The sequence below is a fragment of the Gigantopelta aegis genome, chromosome 3 (assembly GCF_016097555.1).
Source record: "Gigantopelta aegis isolate Gae_Host chromosome 3, Gae_host_genome, whole genome shotgun sequence".
In the NCBI taxonomy this organism is placed as follows: domain Eukaryota; kingdom Metazoa; phylum Mollusca; class Gastropoda; order Neomphalida; family Peltospiridae; genus Gigantopelta; species Gigantopelta aegis.
In genome coordinates this window covers 63,860,613-63,878,232 of record NC_054701.1, presented here as the reverse complement: position 1 = coordinate 63,878,232, position 17,620 = coordinate 63,860,613, and the positions used below count along the sequence as shown (strand labels likewise).

General features: G+C 36.0%; 1 protein-coding gene across 1 annotated transcript in view; it reads right to left on the bottom strand.

The window, feature by feature from the left end:
* Positions 1-9,243: 9,243 nt before the first annotated feature.
* LOC121368774 (protein tyrosine phosphatase domain-containing protein 1-like) overlaps positions 9,244-17,620 on the bottom strand; it is a 38,622-nt gene continuing 30,245 nt past the window's right edge. Inside the window, exons 11-12 of the mRNA XM_041493522.1 lie at positions 12,650-12,733; positions 9,244-10,901 (exon numbers count right to left, since the gene is read on the bottom strand). Coding sequence (XP_041349456.1) covers positions 10,650-10,901; positions 12,650-12,733 — 336 coding nt within the window. The 3' untranslated portion in view covers positions 9,244-10,649. The remainder of the gene's footprint in view (positions 10,902-12,649; positions 12,734-17,620) is intronic.

The window sequence follows — 17,620 nt, the reverse complement described above, 5'->3', positions numbered from 1 at the left end:
TAACATCATGAAATGCATTAGTATATTACAGTACTACTAATAATAAATAACTGGACTGTGAAGTCATAAAATGTGAGTGTATTAAAAATATATAACAACAAAGCACCAAGCAATCATAACATTAGAATAAACTCTGTTAAAAACAACAACAATACATGGCACATCCAGTGAATAGTTAAAACGGGTATTAGAGAATTTAGACATTCAACATTAAAGGTCGAGTTGCATCACACCTGACCAACTAAAGTCCAAGTTAAAAAGTTAAAGTTTCTTTTGTTTAATGACGCCACTAGAGCACATTGATTAATTAATCATCAGCTAATGGATGTCAAACATTTGGTAATTCTGACTCCGTCATCAGAGGAAAAACTGCAACATTTTTTCCTGCACTTTCTCAGACAGGAAAATACATACCACGAATAAGTCAATGTGCTCTAGTGGTGTCGTTAAACAAAACAAACTTTAAACTTTAAACTGGGTCAGCTGTCGTGTGACTACACCTAAAAATCATTCCATATAGGAAAACATGCTCAAACACCACCTCGTTAAGAAAGAAAGAAATGTTTTATTTAACGATGCACTCAACACATTATTTTACGGTTATATGGCGTCAGACATATGGTTAAGGACCACACAGATTTTGAGAGGAAACCAGCTGTCGCCACTTCATGGGCTACTCTTTTCGATTAGCAGCAAGGGATCTTTTATATGCACCATCCCACAGACAGAATAGCATATACCACGACCTTTGATATACCAGTCGTAGTGCACTGGCTTGAATGAGAAATAGACCAATGGGCCCACCAACGGGGATCGATCCCAGACCGACCGCGCAGCAAGTGAGCGCTGTACAACTGAGCTACGTCCCGCCCCATACATGGATTCAGGTGGTATGAATAAAAATTTTGGTCAACCAATATATATTACAGAATACACATAATCCTATCCACCTGTCAAACACATTTAAATTCTATGTTAAAAAACATCAACATTTGTTTAACCTCCTCTAATAAAAAATCCACGCCTGTCTACACTGAAAAAAGCTTGCAATATTCTTTGCCAGTATCACTAAAAGACATTAATAGCTTTAATACTTTTAAAAGACACAACAAGGATGATTAAATTCTAAATGTCTTCGTATTAAACAAATGTATATTTTTTAAAAATAATAATATAAATTGAAAACAACAAACACACAAACATTTATTGTGAGAATGATTTATCACAGAGTTAGATGGACGGAGAAAACATGTGGACAAAAGTAGTTCATTATTAGTAAAAATAGGACAACAGCTTTATATTGTTACTATATCACTGACGTGTTGTTTCACAATAAGACTACATTCAGCCCACTGAGTGAGTAGTTTAGTAAAATACTGTAAATACAAAAATAGTTAAAACACCAACACTAATGTGTGTCTATTTTGTAAAAATCTGACAATAATTGGACGGAAATAAGACATCAGTGCAATTCACCACTGAAGTTGATCTTGATGGATATCATTTTTTAAAAATCTGCAGCTTCCAGTTCATACTTTGAAATGTACTAACACATTTATCAGGATTAAGAGCAACTTTAGTCCTGACAAGTAGTAATATGTGACAAGTTTTATATTATTTATATTACACAATGTATTCACATACATTTACCTTCATTTAGAGCAAGGCTGTTTACCAATATACGGTACAATTCTGTAAATGTAAACTTTCAGCAAAGTAAGGAATGTTGGTAAAAAACAAAACAAAAAAACCCTTCTTGAACAACATATTTTTTGGAAAAATTAAAATGTTCTATTGTTTGCATGTACAGTGAAACCCCTTTAAACTGGACATCTACAGAACCAAATAAAAAGTCCAGTTTTAAGAGGTACATGTATCTGGGTCAGAGAGGTTATGTTTGTACTTTTTATTTAACAAGGGACTGTGAAAAATGTCCTGTTTTGAGGGAATTCCAATTTACAGAGGGTCTAGTTTTTGATAGGTTTCAATGTACAGTGAAACCCCTCTAAACCGGACACCCAGGGAAACAAGTAAAATGTCTGGTTTTTAGAGGTATCCGGTTTAGAGAGGTTAAGTTCTGTACTGATTTTAAGAAATCAACCATGAAAAATGTCTGGTTTTTCGATTAGCAGCAAGGGATCTTTTATATGCACCATCCCACAGACATGATAGTACATACCACAGCCTTAGTTACACCAGTTGTGGAGCACTGGCTGGAACGAGAAATAGCCCAATGCTAAAGTAAAAGGGATTTGTAACCATTAAAACAAATATTGGAATAATCTACTCGCATGTAATTAACATATGAAATGTCAGTGAAAACTTGTAACCATCAATATTATTATTCCTTTGCAGTGTAAATTTAAAACGTGCTGTTTTATCAACAAAACAATGTGTCGGTACCGTAGGCTAGCATTATGTTTGTTTTTTATTTATAAATATTAAAACTAAAATTGTTTTTTTAAAAAAAACTAGAGCACATTAATTCAAGTAAAGTTTTTTATTTAACAACACCACTAGAGCACATTAATTAATTCTGACACGTAGTCATCAGAGGAAACCCCGTTACATTTTTTTTCTAATGCAGCAAGGAATCTTTGATGTGCACTTTTCCACCAACAGGATAGCACATACCACAGCCTTTGAGCAACACTCAGGGTTGTGGTGCACTGGTTGGACCTACCAGCCTGTAGACCGATGGAGAAAACGATTTATTAATATGTTTACACAGAAGGTATATTCTCAGACAAAATCGCTTAAGCAGTGGAACAGATAATATTTTGGAGGTGGGGTAGGGGAGCACACTGTTTGAGGTAGTGGAACACGATTCAACAACTTTTCTATACATTTGAATTGTTTATAATGGTTTTAAAAAACCCACTAGGTTTATACATATATTTCTGTCTCCTATGAATAGTGCTTTTTAAAATTCACTATTCATTTGGAATGGTGGTACAAATATTTTTTCATAACAAACTCCTGACATAGAGTACATTGTGTAATTCCAACAATGATATGTTTTTTGGTTTTTCCTCTCACACAGATATTTCTCATCATGAAATGCATTAGTATATTACAGTACAACTAATAATAAATAACTGGACTGTGAAGTCATAAAATGTGAGTGTATTAAAAATATATAACAACAAAGCACCAAGCAATCATAACATTAGAATAAACTCTGTTAAAAACAACAACAATACATGGCACATTCGGTGAATATTTAAAACGGGTATTAGAGAATTTAGACATTCGACATTAAAGGTCGAGTTGCATCACAGCTGACCAACTAAAGTCCAAGTTAAAAAGTTAAAGTTTCTTTTGTTTAATGACACCACTAGAGCACATTGATTAATTAATCATCAGCTAATGGATGTCAAACATTTGGTAATTCTGACTCCGTCATCAGAGGAAAAACTGCAACATTTTTTCCTGCACTTTCTTAGACAGGAAAATACATACCACGAATAAGTCAATGTGCTCTAGTGGTGTCGTTAAACAAAACAAACTTTAAACTTTAAACTGGGTTAGCTGTCGTGTGACTACACCTAAAAATCATTCCATATAGGAAAATATGCTCAAACACCACCTCGTTAAGAAAGAAAGAAAGAAAGAAATGTTTTATTTAACGATGCACTCAACACATTATTTTACGGTTATATGGCGTCAGACATATGGTTAAGGACCACACAGAATTTGAGAGGAAACCCGCTGTCGCCACTTCATGGGCTACTCTTCCGATTAGCAGCAAGGGATCTTTTATTTGCGCTTCCCACAGGCAGGATAGCACAAACCATGGCCTTTGTTGAACCAGTTATGGATCACTGGTTGGTGCAAGTGGTTTACACCTACCCATTCAGCCTTGCGTAGCACTCACTCAGGGTTTGGAGTCAGTATCTGGATTAAAAATCCCATGCCTCGACTGGGATCCGAACCCAGTACCTACCAGCCTGTAGACCGATGGCCTACCACAACGCCACCAAGGCCGGTTACCTCGTTAAGAAGCCACTTGTCCTAATGGACCTACAACCTGAACTGTATTAAGCAGTCACCTGTCTTTAGAGTGATTTTTCGTTGTTGATTTATGCATACTGCCTTAAGTGGTTGTATAATACAGGTTTGATTACATTAATTTTGTACTTAACAGCACTTGAGCCTAATCAACATGGAACACATGATATAGTATCTACTAGATTTCAAAACATTGGTAATATTTTAGAGACAAAAAACACAAAATTTGGGAACTTTTCATTTTCTGTTTCTTACCATGTTAACCCGGTAAAAAGTTAAAGAATAAAAATAATTAAATTTTTCATCAATAATAATTTGAATGTTTAAAGATCCTTTAAAAAAAACCCACCCAACTTTTGACAGTATTCAATTAAAAATAATCAGGGTTTTTTTTTGTCATTAATATCTTATTATATTTGTAATTGTAAAATATTAAGTTACCAAAATAATAAAATGTAATTTTTCAATAAATACAATACTGTAAAATTGGTCATTTTTTGTAAATACAGTTATATTGCTGTTTGTCTTTTTTGCCCTTTGCAAATATAAAATACTATTTAAAGACTCGTTTTTATATTAATAATGTTATTGTTTTACACATTAATAAAACCACAACAAAACAGAACATATCCTATATATTGTGGCAAATGTAATAAAAAAAATCTGAAACTACAGCAATGCCTGCAAACTAGTTTTTAATTTTTAAAAAATAACTGAATACCTATTTCCATCGTTATAATTGCTATAGATAAATCACGACTATAAAAATGACATACATGTGAAAAATACATTTTACTGTACCGGGTACAAGACAAATTATTTTAATCTAAGGAAAACATCACATCAGCACAAACTTAATTTATTTAAAATCAATAAATGAATATTAACACATTAAAAGTCACTGACATTAATTTCTACAGTAAGTATGCAATGTATTTCACAGGGGTGGGAATTGGTGAACTGTAAAAAAAAGAGGAAATCTAGAGGGATCCAGGAAATTCTTGAAATCCTAGGTTAAAATTTGTGCCATCTGACACATTTTGGAGGAAAGGACAATTAAAATGCGAGGAAACGCAATGTCCCATGAGAGGAAAACAGCTGATGAGAGGACAATTCCCACCCCTGATTTTAAGCTACTACAAACAAAAGGACAAACAAAAACAGTGGTTTGCCGAAATTGATAAATGTAAGCAAAGATGCTGTAAGTAATAAATGTCATTTAATGGTAAAAAGCCAAATATATTTTAAACTGCCTCGGATCATTGTTATTAAGAATCATCAAGTAAAGTATACACAGCACCTCGATAGCATTGTAAATTGGTTGAAATTTCATTGTTGATCAGTTTCAGACCAACCTATCAACTTTTGATTACACAATAAGTTGTAACATGTATAGAGGATAATAAACGAGTTACCAGTTATTATCATATTTAAGCTTTAGCGAGTGAAAACTGAAAACTATTTTACAAGGGACATAAATTTGATAATAACTGGTACCAAGGTTGTTATTCTATTAATTACTCCAGCTATTTTCTTCTTCTCTAAAACCCTTTTATTTTCAACATACGCACATGTACATTTATATACAAATGATGTAAACCACTTTACACACTGTTCTGAATATTGCTGTAACTTTGTATTTCTATCACGTTCACTTATTATTTTCACAAACCAAAGTTCTATTTATTCTGTTAAAAAAATCTATAATGAATTGCATAAAAATAACATTTTATTGCTAACTGAACAATAAAAACAAAGAGCTGTAAATGCGAACTACGTGACGTCATTTTGTGTTTTTGCCAAATCGTGATGACATCATCTTTAGTACTGACAAGGTCATTTGTTTATAAGCGTCAAATCGTCCAAAAGTATTGAACGTTACAATGCAGAATATTTCTCACTGAGAAAATATTAAAAATATTTTCCCAGTTATGAGTGACCGCTGAGGTAATAAATATATATATATATATGAACTTATTAAGGATTTTAATTATTATGATTATGCACCTATTGTGTTCACCGGGACAAACCATATACATTTTGCTACATGTGTTTGATCATCTAGTTTTTAGCAATGATTCGTCAACATTTCCCATGACAACCAGTTACGAATTACATCGCAAAAACCCAATCGATAAATTTTTTAAATTATAAAGAAATCTACCACTGGAAAACCACTAGACCTTGATATTTCACTTATAACATAAACTATGCCATAATAAATGACCGATGAATATGAGTACATGATGATATAAATTACTGATTCATGAACATTAACACAAAAATGATGAATTGCGAATCAACCAGTTAAGAATCTATGTGACTGATATTCAACCATAATGTGATACAAATGTACATAATATGGCTGAATTCCAGAGGTCAGGAATGTATAAACATAAACGTTAACTATATATACTCTTCAAAAGAAGAAACGCAAAACCACATTGTCGTAACATTTGGAGAATTGATTTAATTATTGAATGGTGAGTCCGATAATTACCAAATGTTGCAGGATTGTTCACAATTCACTCTAGTCCATTGTGAGTAAGTGATAGGACACACCACCAAGGTCAAGGTCATGTGGAGTCAATACCGGGTGTGGCCTCCGCGTGTGTTGACAACTGCCTGGCACCGCCTGCCCATTGAAGCAACCAGAGTACGGATGACGTCCCGGGGGATGGTGGCCCACTCGGCCTGCAAGGCTGCTGCCAGCTCGGGCAGGGTCTGGGGCTGTGGTTGTCACTGTCGGAGGCATCGGTCCAACTCGTCCCATAGATGCTCAATTGGGTTCAAATCCGGTGATGTCGATGGCCAAGGAAGGACATTAATGTTGTTGTTCTGTAGGAAAGCCGTTGTGAGACGTGCTGTGTGAGGCCTGGCGTTGTCATGTTGGAACACTGCGTTGGCGTTGGCCATAACTGGAACGATGTGTGGCCGGAGGATCTGGTCAATGTAGCCCTGTGCATTCAGGTTGCCCTGCACGTGGACCAGGTCAGTTCTGCCAGTGTGTGAGATAGCTGCCCACACCATGACACTACCCCCGCCGAATCTGTCCACTTCCTGCACGCAGTTTGCCGCATAACATTCACCACGACGCCTATACACACGACATCTTCCATCATGACGTCGGAGCAGAAATCGGGACTCGTCACTGAACCACACCTGTCTTCATCGCAGTTGAGGCCATTGTCGATGAATCTGGCACCACTGCAGTCGGAGTCGACGGTGTTGTGGTGTTAAGATGACACCTCGAACTGGACGTCTGGCACGAATTCCTACCTCACGTAGGCGGTTCCGTACGGTCTGGTCGGATATCCTGCACAAACCTGGTATTGCTGCGGCTGTGGAGGTGGCAGTAGTCAATCGTTCCCGAAGGTGGCGTACCCGGATGTAGCGGTCCTGCCCGGGGGTAGTGACCCGTGGTCGACCGGATCTAGGGAGGTCACGTGTTGATCCATGTTGCTGGTAACGGTCCCACAGTCTGGAGATGGTGCTTGGGGACACATGGAATGCCCTGGCAACGGCCGTTCTGGATTCGCCTGCGTCTAGTCGGCCGATGGCATTGTTTCTCTGCGGTTCACTGAGACGTGGCATGTCCTGGATTGTCAACTGTCGGCCAGATACAGAGGCCAGGCAAGCGAACACCCTGCACTTTTATACTGTCGGTGTTCATGTTGCACGTGCAGTACAACGCACGTGCAGTGGTGACATGGTTTGCACGTGGCTACGTTTTTGCGAATATTCACATTTTGGAACTTTATTGTACAGTAGCTGCGTTTTATCGAATGTAACCGTGGGAATGTGTTTGGGACATGCAATGACCTTATAGTCACAAAGCATGAACCGGTAGGAAACATAAAATCGGAGTTATAACCCATTTGTACCCTTTTGCGTTTCTTTTTTTGAAGAGTATATAACAAACAATTAATATTAAGACTAGTTACAGTAAGTGGAATGCAGTAATACGCATTGAAACAATATTTTACACATTTAAGTTACAAGTAAGAAGCTACACATCAGTTACAATTAAGAAGCTACACATCAGTTACAATTAAGAAGCTACACATCAGCAATAGCTAATAAGCACACATTTAATTATTAAAAAGAAAACACACTAAAAAATAAAATGGACGGATAACACATACACTACCGGTAAACGTTTTTAAAAAGGAGAGCAATATTTCCGTAACATCACCTCATCACATGGTTTAATGACAATCGGTGAATAGTGAGTGTCAAAAACACCTAATCCTAAGATACCACCATTCACTTTCTTTTAAAAAAACCCACCCCAATTTAATATAAATTTTCAAATAATTTATTATTTACAAAATATTACAAACATAGCAAGACTTGTAAGAAATGCATTTTTTGCTATGCAACTATACGATGACTATGCTGAATATCAGCATAGGTTAACCAAGAAATGTTTTACTTAACAACTATAGATACATCTATCTACAAAACTGTTTTCATATCTGCTGCCAATTGTTGATGAGCATCTCAATATATCAAGCAATGACTTTGTTTTTAAATATTAATATTTCCAGACGACAGTTAATGTAACACAAAGACCATAATTAAAAAAGGTAACACTACACATGACCTGTTGTCTTACATTTAAAAAAATGTAATTCTCCCCATCAAAACAGAGTTAACACTGTGTTACACAAGATGGGATGGTTGGGGTGTGGGGGGTGGGGTGGAGAGAATAACCAAATTGTTATGCTGGGGTAGAATGAATGAATGAATGAATACATGAATGAATGAATGAATATATGAATCAATGAATGTTTAGTGACCCCCCAGCATACAAAAACAAATACACCGACTATTACAAAGCAGAAAAGACAAAAGTGGTCAGCTCAATTGCTACTCTAAACGTTCTGACCAGCAGTGTGTCTGAAGATCGCACTGCTGACTACCAACATTAGATTATTTTCTGAAGTGCTGAACTTACTCAAGGTGACATAACTTCTTCCCTTTCAAGTTAGGTTGATATTTTTTTAGTCATTCCTCAGTTTAATGACACCACTGGAGCACATTGATTAATTAATCATCAGCTATTAGACATCAAACATTTGTTAATTCTGACTCATAGTCATCAAAGGAAACCCGCTACATTTTCCCCAATGAAGCAAGGGATCTTTTATATGCACTTTCCCCACAGACAGGAAAACACATACCACAGCCTTCGTCCAGTTGTGGTGTGCTGGTTGGAATGAGAAAAAACCCTATCAGTTGAATGGATCCACCAAGGTGGTTCGATCCTGCGACGCAAGCACCTGAAGCGAGCACTCAACCGACTGAGCTAAAATGCGCCTCAAGCATAATAAAGTAATTAATTTCACATTATGTGTCCTACGAACACATCTCTTTATCACTGATAAATTTCTGGGTACAATCCTGAGAAGAGCACTTAAATAACTGTTGCATAACATCACTGAGCAATGTATTTCACATTACAAGCTAAAAACATTAATTTTGTATTTTTTCGAACGTAAGTAAACACACTTCTCAGTATTAAAGTTCAAAGCATATATTAACTAGCAGAAGTGTGATTACAAAATGTTTAGATCACATGGCGACAGAATACAGCTGCTGAATGTTAAATAATCTTACATAACCTATACAGGGCTGCAGAAAGTACTTGCCTGCTCGCCAAATGAGAGTAAAAAATTCCTACGGCTGATATAAAAAAATACAACTACCAGCCCGAAGGTCTATCTGTATTTTTTATTTCGTTTGACATGTCATGTTGATCACTTACCAAGTGTTATTAATGATGTTTTGTCAATATATCTATATATTTCATTTCAAGAGAAGACACTATATATTATAATACTGTTAATAATTTATTGTTCTATAGACTGGCAGACTAGTAGAAATTCTGGCGGACTAGTAAAATTTAGTTGGTTCTGGCCCCCCAGACTAGTTAAATAATTTCCATTTCTGCACCCCCCATGAATCGCATTTTCAGACAATTGCCAGCTCTAGGGTAATTACACAGCGACAGACGTTAAGTATGAAAGAGAAAGGTCATTCCAACTGGTCTGATTGCTAGAGTGGTACTCCCAGTAACTTGGTCATGTGTACATCTGTCCACAACCAAGAACAATTGGGAGAAAAACTATGGGGCGAAAGAGACGACCTGCTTCTGACTGTGGAGTTCATGGAGAAGGTAAAACTCATGATTTGAATTCAAGGAGCATAAAGAAACTGAACGCAGAGACTTGTCAATGTAAGAGACTTGTCAATGTCCAAGTCTATTTGTGTTAACAGGTAAAAAAAGTGCCTAGAAATAAATCTTAAATTTGTATACACATTTTAAAAACAAATTTCGTCAAATTTCGAACAATATTTTGTGACCAGCATTAGCACTGCAACATGGTCATAGACTGGTTGAAGAAGTTATTTATAGTAACTATACTCAACAAAATCAATTAAGGGACAGTACACGTTTTGGTTAAGGTTTTGTTAGTGTTATATTATGTCAACACGTTCTGATCACAGATGAATTCTGAACATTTTTGGGAGTAAATTGTCACCAGTCATGCACGCAGAATGTTTACATTTGGCGGGGATTTCACATTGTGTACCATGTGCATAGAAAAATACCCAAACCTATCTACTGGCCCTCAATGACTTTTGTTAACATGAGTACTATTCATCACTGAAACAAAGAGGAGGAAAAGACGTTCTGCCATCTTGCTTTTCATCTCGATCCAGTGGTCGCGATGCTTTAGGGGTACTGAGAGGAGGTCTTTTTGAACGACTTGATGCGTCAAGTAGCACAGTAACTTCTCCACTAGGATACGCTCTGTGCTCTCGACCAGCGGCCTCAGTTTGACTATTACTGTGGCAAAGTACTCAACCAGGTGTTTTATGTGCTGAAAAAAAAAAAAATATATATATATTATTTGAAATAGGTTTTCAGCTTTCTTAAAGTCCTGAGTTTGCTGCCATATTTTATTGCACACCTGGCTTCAGATTTTCAAACCTATCTTAACACTTATCATTAACATTCCCCTGAAGAAGGCTGTATTGTGCAGCCAAAACATTGGGACATTTCATCCAGATAATTTGAACAATATTTTATTATTTTATTTATTTATTTTTTGACAAAATAATTATATAATTATTAGAAAACAGAACAAACATTAGGATAATCAGAAACCTATTTAATATAGATCAGGACCTAATCTAGAATTCAAAAAGTAGAAATCACAACTCCCTTCCCAGAAGAAAGAGGAGAAGTTTTATAAAATAGGCGAAGTGAACATTTATCGGTACATTTCATGTTTCGCCATGTTCAGTGTTCATTATAAAATACTATATCTGGTAATAATCAGTGTTCATTCGGAAAAATTGACAAAGTGTTGTTATGTTAAAACAAAATTAATATTTAGTATTTTCTAGCATTACTGAAATGAATGTGACTGAGAATTAACAACGCTTGACTGGTTACTGCAAACGGCACAAAATGCATCGATGTGCAGTCTGGCGCCAAAGTAAAAACACAGACCGACAAGGTGCCAAATGAGCTATGGCACTAAACAAGTCGGGGTCTTGACGTCTGTTGTATGATTTGTTTTTTTAAATCAGATTAGGTCCAAAATATTACGTCAACTTTGGCTTATCACTACTGCTAATAACTCTGTGACTTGAGCCGACCTTTGGTGAAGAAAATGTTAATTTTGCTGGCAAGATTAGGGCCTGTAGAGACACAGATGTTTTAAACAAAACAAAAATGTATTGTAATTCTGTCATTAAAAAGGCTCCCTTAGTCAGAAACAGTTTAATAATGACAGGGAACTGAAGACATCTCTTTAATATACAAGATTTCTGTTGAACCAACAATAATGTTTTGAAACAATGATCAATATATTTTCAAAATATACTCTTTTTTTTTTTATATAAACCATTTGTATAAACTGGGCCATTATCATTACTGGCTATTTACTTTGTTATTATCTGTACTAAACTGCCATTTGAAGATGATCCAAATTTCTAGAGCTAAAATAATGAATACCTTAGTTTCAACAAACTTGTGTGTTTTCAATTTGAGTGCAGGCCATAGGATTTCAAACTTCATGGGAAACACTTTTTTGGTTCCGTGCCTTGTGATCATGGGAACCCATCGGAAACGGTTTATATTATTTTTGTTGAATAATTGTACTTGATATAATAATTATGGGAAACAAGATATTGGTTCCGTGATTTTACTGACATGATCATTACCATGAACTCCGAAGGCCTGTGAGTGGAAATCATCCACAGCTTGAATGCAATGTAAATGTCTTTTATCCTGCAACCACCATTTCTATTGACAGAATATGACGACGGATAAAGCAAAGTGATATCCTACTATATAGCCTACATTACAAAATCGCTCACTTGACCTCTAGGTCATTGTACAATGTGGCTGAAATAACAGAAATAATGGATTTTCCCCTTAATTTTTTTATGGTCTGCAGTATAAACATAATAACTAGTTAATGACGTCGGATATCTGCTTTATCCTGTTCATGCCGAATGAGAATTTCCCATTCTTACCGTCACAGGATAAAGCAGATATCCGACGTCATTAACTAGTCGTTCTCTATGTTACCATGTGACAACACTATCTGAGTATTACCTTCTGCACTTTCTGCAGGGCACTAGCAGATGGCTGAGGTGTTGACAGCATGCTGTTCAGATCCTGTATGCTGAGAACTGGCTCCTGTTGGTTAAAACAACAAACAAAATCCACACAAACATTAAAAATATAAGTTAAATGTACACAAGCAAACTAAGACTGTCCAAAATATCATTTGTGGCTCTATACTTACATATCATAGCACCTTCCCCATAAAAGATTAAAACAAATAAAAATCAATAATTAGTGAATAAAAACAACCATTCTGAGAATACTGCTAAAGTAATACAAGTCCCCTACTGGGCCCAACAAATTTTCATATCTCCTAAGTTCAAGGGCCATAACTCTGTGAAAAATGTGTAAATCACCATGAAAGTTAAAATTTGATCTGTATAATTACACGATAAAACTATATACAAATTTCAGCTCAATATCTTGAGGCATTATGAAAACAAATCTGGAAATGAAATGTTTGCATCTCCTAAGTTCAAAGGCCATAGGGTAATTCGCCATGCAACAGTACATGATAAAGCTACACACCACATTTCAGATCAATATTTTGAGGCAATGTGAGGTACATGATACGCCCATCAGGAAGGAAGGAAATGTTTTATTTAATGACGCCCTCAACACATTTTATTTGTGGTTATATGGTGTCAGACATATGGTTAAGGACCACATAGATATTGAGAGAGGAATCACGCTGTCGCCACTTCATGGGCTACTCTTTTTGATTAGCAGTAAGTGACCTTCTATATGCACTATCCCACAGACAGGATAGTACATACCAGAGTGGAGCCGAAACCTATTGTCCCCTTTGGTTGGACCTATATGGGACTAATAAAGTTTGTTTTTAATGACACCACTAGAGCACACTGATTAATTTATTTGACATGTAGTCTTAGAGAGGAAACCCGCTACATTTGTCCATTAGTATCATGGGATCTTTTATATGAACCATCCCACAGACAGGATAGCACATACCATGACCGTGTCGTGTTGCACTGGTTGGAACAAGAAATAGCCGAATGGGCCCATCGACAGGGACCAATCCCAGACTGAACGTGCATCAAGTGAGCACTTTACACACATAGTGCTGCTGATGTATCATGGCACTGATTGGGAAGGGGGGAAAAAACTTGAAGCCATCAAGAGTACCGGTAGTCTACCCTGCAACCCATAGCACCTTAAGTGAGTACTCTACCATCGAGCCAAATCACACACTATACTATACTGGAATGCATCCCAGGATTTTAACCTGTATAGACTAGTCCAGAGTTCATCGTAATTCACCTCTGTACAACATCGAACTGTTTATCTTGGAAAGCAAAATGCTAATCCACTTCCAGATGGAAACAAGACAATTTTCAATCCTCTTTTAAAAAAAAAAAAAAAAAAAAAAAAAAAAAAAAAAAAAAACCAACCCAAGAATTCCATAGAATTAAATATCTTGCCTAGCATACATTTATCCAGTGCTGTTCATGGATGTTTGTAAAAAAAATTAAAATAAAGAAAAAATAACTTAAAAAGAAATTTACTAAATCAAGTTTCAATTATCTAGGACTTATTGTTTGCAAGAAATTGACATAAAAGTGAAACATAGTTCAATGTTAAATTATTTTAATTAAAAATTAAAAATTATAATCTTTTTTTTTCTTTTTTTTGGACACATATTGTGATGAACACTGATAACTTTATATTAGCTGAAGCTACAATGGCCTAGTGCGAGACGTAGCCCAGTGGTACAGTGCTCGCTCGATGCATGGTTGGTGTGGGATCGATCCCCGTCGGTGGGCCATTGGGCTATTTCTCGTTCCAGCCAGTGCACCACGACTGGTATATCAAAGGCTGTGGTATGTACTACCCTGTCTGTGGGATGGTGCATATAAAAGATCCCTTGCTGCTAATTGAAAAAGAGTAGCCCATGAAGTGGCGACAGCAGGTTTCCTCTCTCAATATCTGTGTGGTCCTTAAACATATAACCGTAAATATAATGTGTTGAATGTGTCATTAAATAAAACATTTCTTTCTTTCTTTCTTTCTTTCTTTCTACAGAGGCCTAGGACTAGGACTAGGACTTATAGTTTGTGAGAAATGGAATTAAATTATGAAAATGTAACATGGGAGATACACTGGTGGCACCTAAGCAGGGCTTCTAGAATTTTATAAAAATCCACTAGCCATGGGATCAGTGATTTTAAAAATGTACTAGCCATGATTAAAAACTCACTAGTCCTACTTGAAATAAATACAATTTTACTAATAGTAATAAACAGATATGTCACCTAAATAGGAAGATTGACCTTAAAAATCCTTAGATTGGGGTGGAAAGAGGGGGCAGGATATTCATATTTTTAAAAAATGAGTAAATGCAGCATTTGACAAGGGTTAGGGTTAGGCTAGTTATAGTAGTTATTTACTAGCCCAACATTGAATATCACTAGCCATGGGAGTGGGGCTACCATAATCTAGAAGCCCTGACCTACACGTAAGTCTGTGCACCTAAGCATTTGTGTTATATTTTAAAGTTAAAATCTTTCTTTACAAAATATTTGTTTCACTGCCACAGTACAATGGAACAATAAACATGTTACTACTGAAAAACATTTTATTTTATTGTTTTTTTGTTGTTTTTTTAAACTCAATAATGAGCGCATTTTTAGTGGCACCCCCTGTATTTACTAACCTGCATGACGGTACATAAGTCTGTGCAGAAAACATTAAAACAACCACATCTGTCGCTAATATTCACAGAAACAACAACAGGTAATGGATCAGCCTTTTCTTAAAGGAGACCGGACACCAAATCATATATACGGCGTAATGAATTGTTTGCCGTCAACACGCAACTACCGCGCTCCCCTTATTGACTAAGTTAAGCGTGCCGGTCTTGGTTGGGTTTTTTTTTCGCCGATCTCCGATGTTTGCCAGAAACTGTCGACAATTGATGAGCTAAATCCGTGACGTCATCGATGAGAGGAAAACTGAAGAAACTACCAAAGCAGCATGGACGAACTTAGCGATTCGAGTGACGAAGAATTGTGTCCAGCTTGTGCTAATGGCATCAAACCGTATCAGTTTGAACCACTTATCAGAGACTTTGTCACTAATCCTGGAAATGTTGTCTTAGACGAAACTTTTGATGAATCAACTGCCGACGAAGACGAGGAAGCCACACGGTCATAGACTAGCATACAAGCATTTTTTTAAACATAATTTTTTATGACATTTTTAATGTAAACTGAAGCAAATGGACCTAATTAGAAGAAAAGCACACAAAATGTAATAATATTTCATCATAAATCTTGTTCAGCATAGATGTAAATATGACACGTCGGTGGATATTCCAGAGGCCGATTTCGCAAATTTGCAAAAAGCGTCCCCTCCTCACCAAAGCAAGATATAATAATTTAACAAAAAACTTTGTTCTCTTAACTAGTTACCCTCCAAGTTTTAATGTGTTTGGTTAAACCGTGTATTTTTAATTATTAAGAAAATGTGTTACCAGTCTGCCGAAACTGTCCATAGCCGGGTACAGAAACGTTGGAAAATATACTGTTGCCATATACTGACAATCACTTTACAACTAATATGTCTTATCGACAATATTATTATGTAGTTTTTGCATTTATTAATATAAAATACAACAGGCCCATAGGAACTGGGGAGGGGCGGGCCTAGGGGCTTGTTCTCCATCACACACTCTAGGAAGAAAATGTATGTTTTAAATGTTCACTACTTTGCTTAAATAAAGATGATATAAAGATAAAAAATCTAGTTTGTATCCCTAACTAGAGACTGTATTCCCCCTCCCCCCCACTTCCTTTTATCTTTATGATTTTGTAATCATGATTTCAAACCAACTGTTTCAGGTAGTTTTCTCCACATACTGACATAAAACACATTTGTTATATATTGGAATAAAATAAAAATAATTACAATATATCTAATGTTATTTTCTTTAATCATTCATGAAGGAAGAAGGAAGTCCTGATGAAAATATATTACAGGTAAAACTAAATAATATAAGATGCTTATTCCATGTGATAACTATTGTTAATTTTGCTTTAAATTGCTAGATGCCAAAAGTGATTAATTATATTATTTTATGGTAACGGTCGAAAATTAGACGACCAATTGAGGGTACGTAATAAAACAGGCCCGTAGGAACTGGGGTGGGGGGTGGGGGTGGGGGTGGGGGTGGGGGTGGGGGGTGGAGGGGTGGGGGGGTGGAGGGGGGTGCTCCCCACTTGTGAGCTTTTCTTTATCACATTAATTTTTGCCATTGTAACCAAAATCTGATGTAGAGTTTATACCCAGTCTGTCAGTGCCCCCCCCCCCCCCCCCCCCCCAAGTTGTTCCTACGGGCCTGTAAAAACTAAATATATTCAAAGGAGTATACTGGGTATAGGTTTGAAATGGGGTTTTTTATTGAACATTTTATTTCATGCACTTTTATAAATTTTAAAACAGCAATTATGTTACTATAATCTATCGAAAAAATCAAACATTATATATATATATACATACATTAATTTCTGAGATTTTTTAGTACATACATATAGGTTTACCCTCCGCACCCTCTGGCAGAAACCCAGGGTAGGTATTCAAATAATTATTTGGTGTAGAGTATTTTTAATATGACATACAGAAAGCATTGAAAAGTACAATTTTATTATGCTTTAATAATCGACACTAGCTTTAAAATTATTTAACCATCATTCCTTCTGGCCAGAGTACATATGTTGTTCCTGCCACAAGTGTTAGCATTTTAATTTTAATGAAAATATACTGAACTGACGATAAACATTGTTAACTAACGTAATAATTCACGTTTTGAAGGTGTTTTATTATGAGGTTAACAAACCAACTAGATCAAGAGACGTTAGTATGGAGTCGTTATGGGCTGTCGGTGAAAATTAATTTGGTAATTATAGGTAAATAAATGTGAAGTTTAAATATTCGTATGTG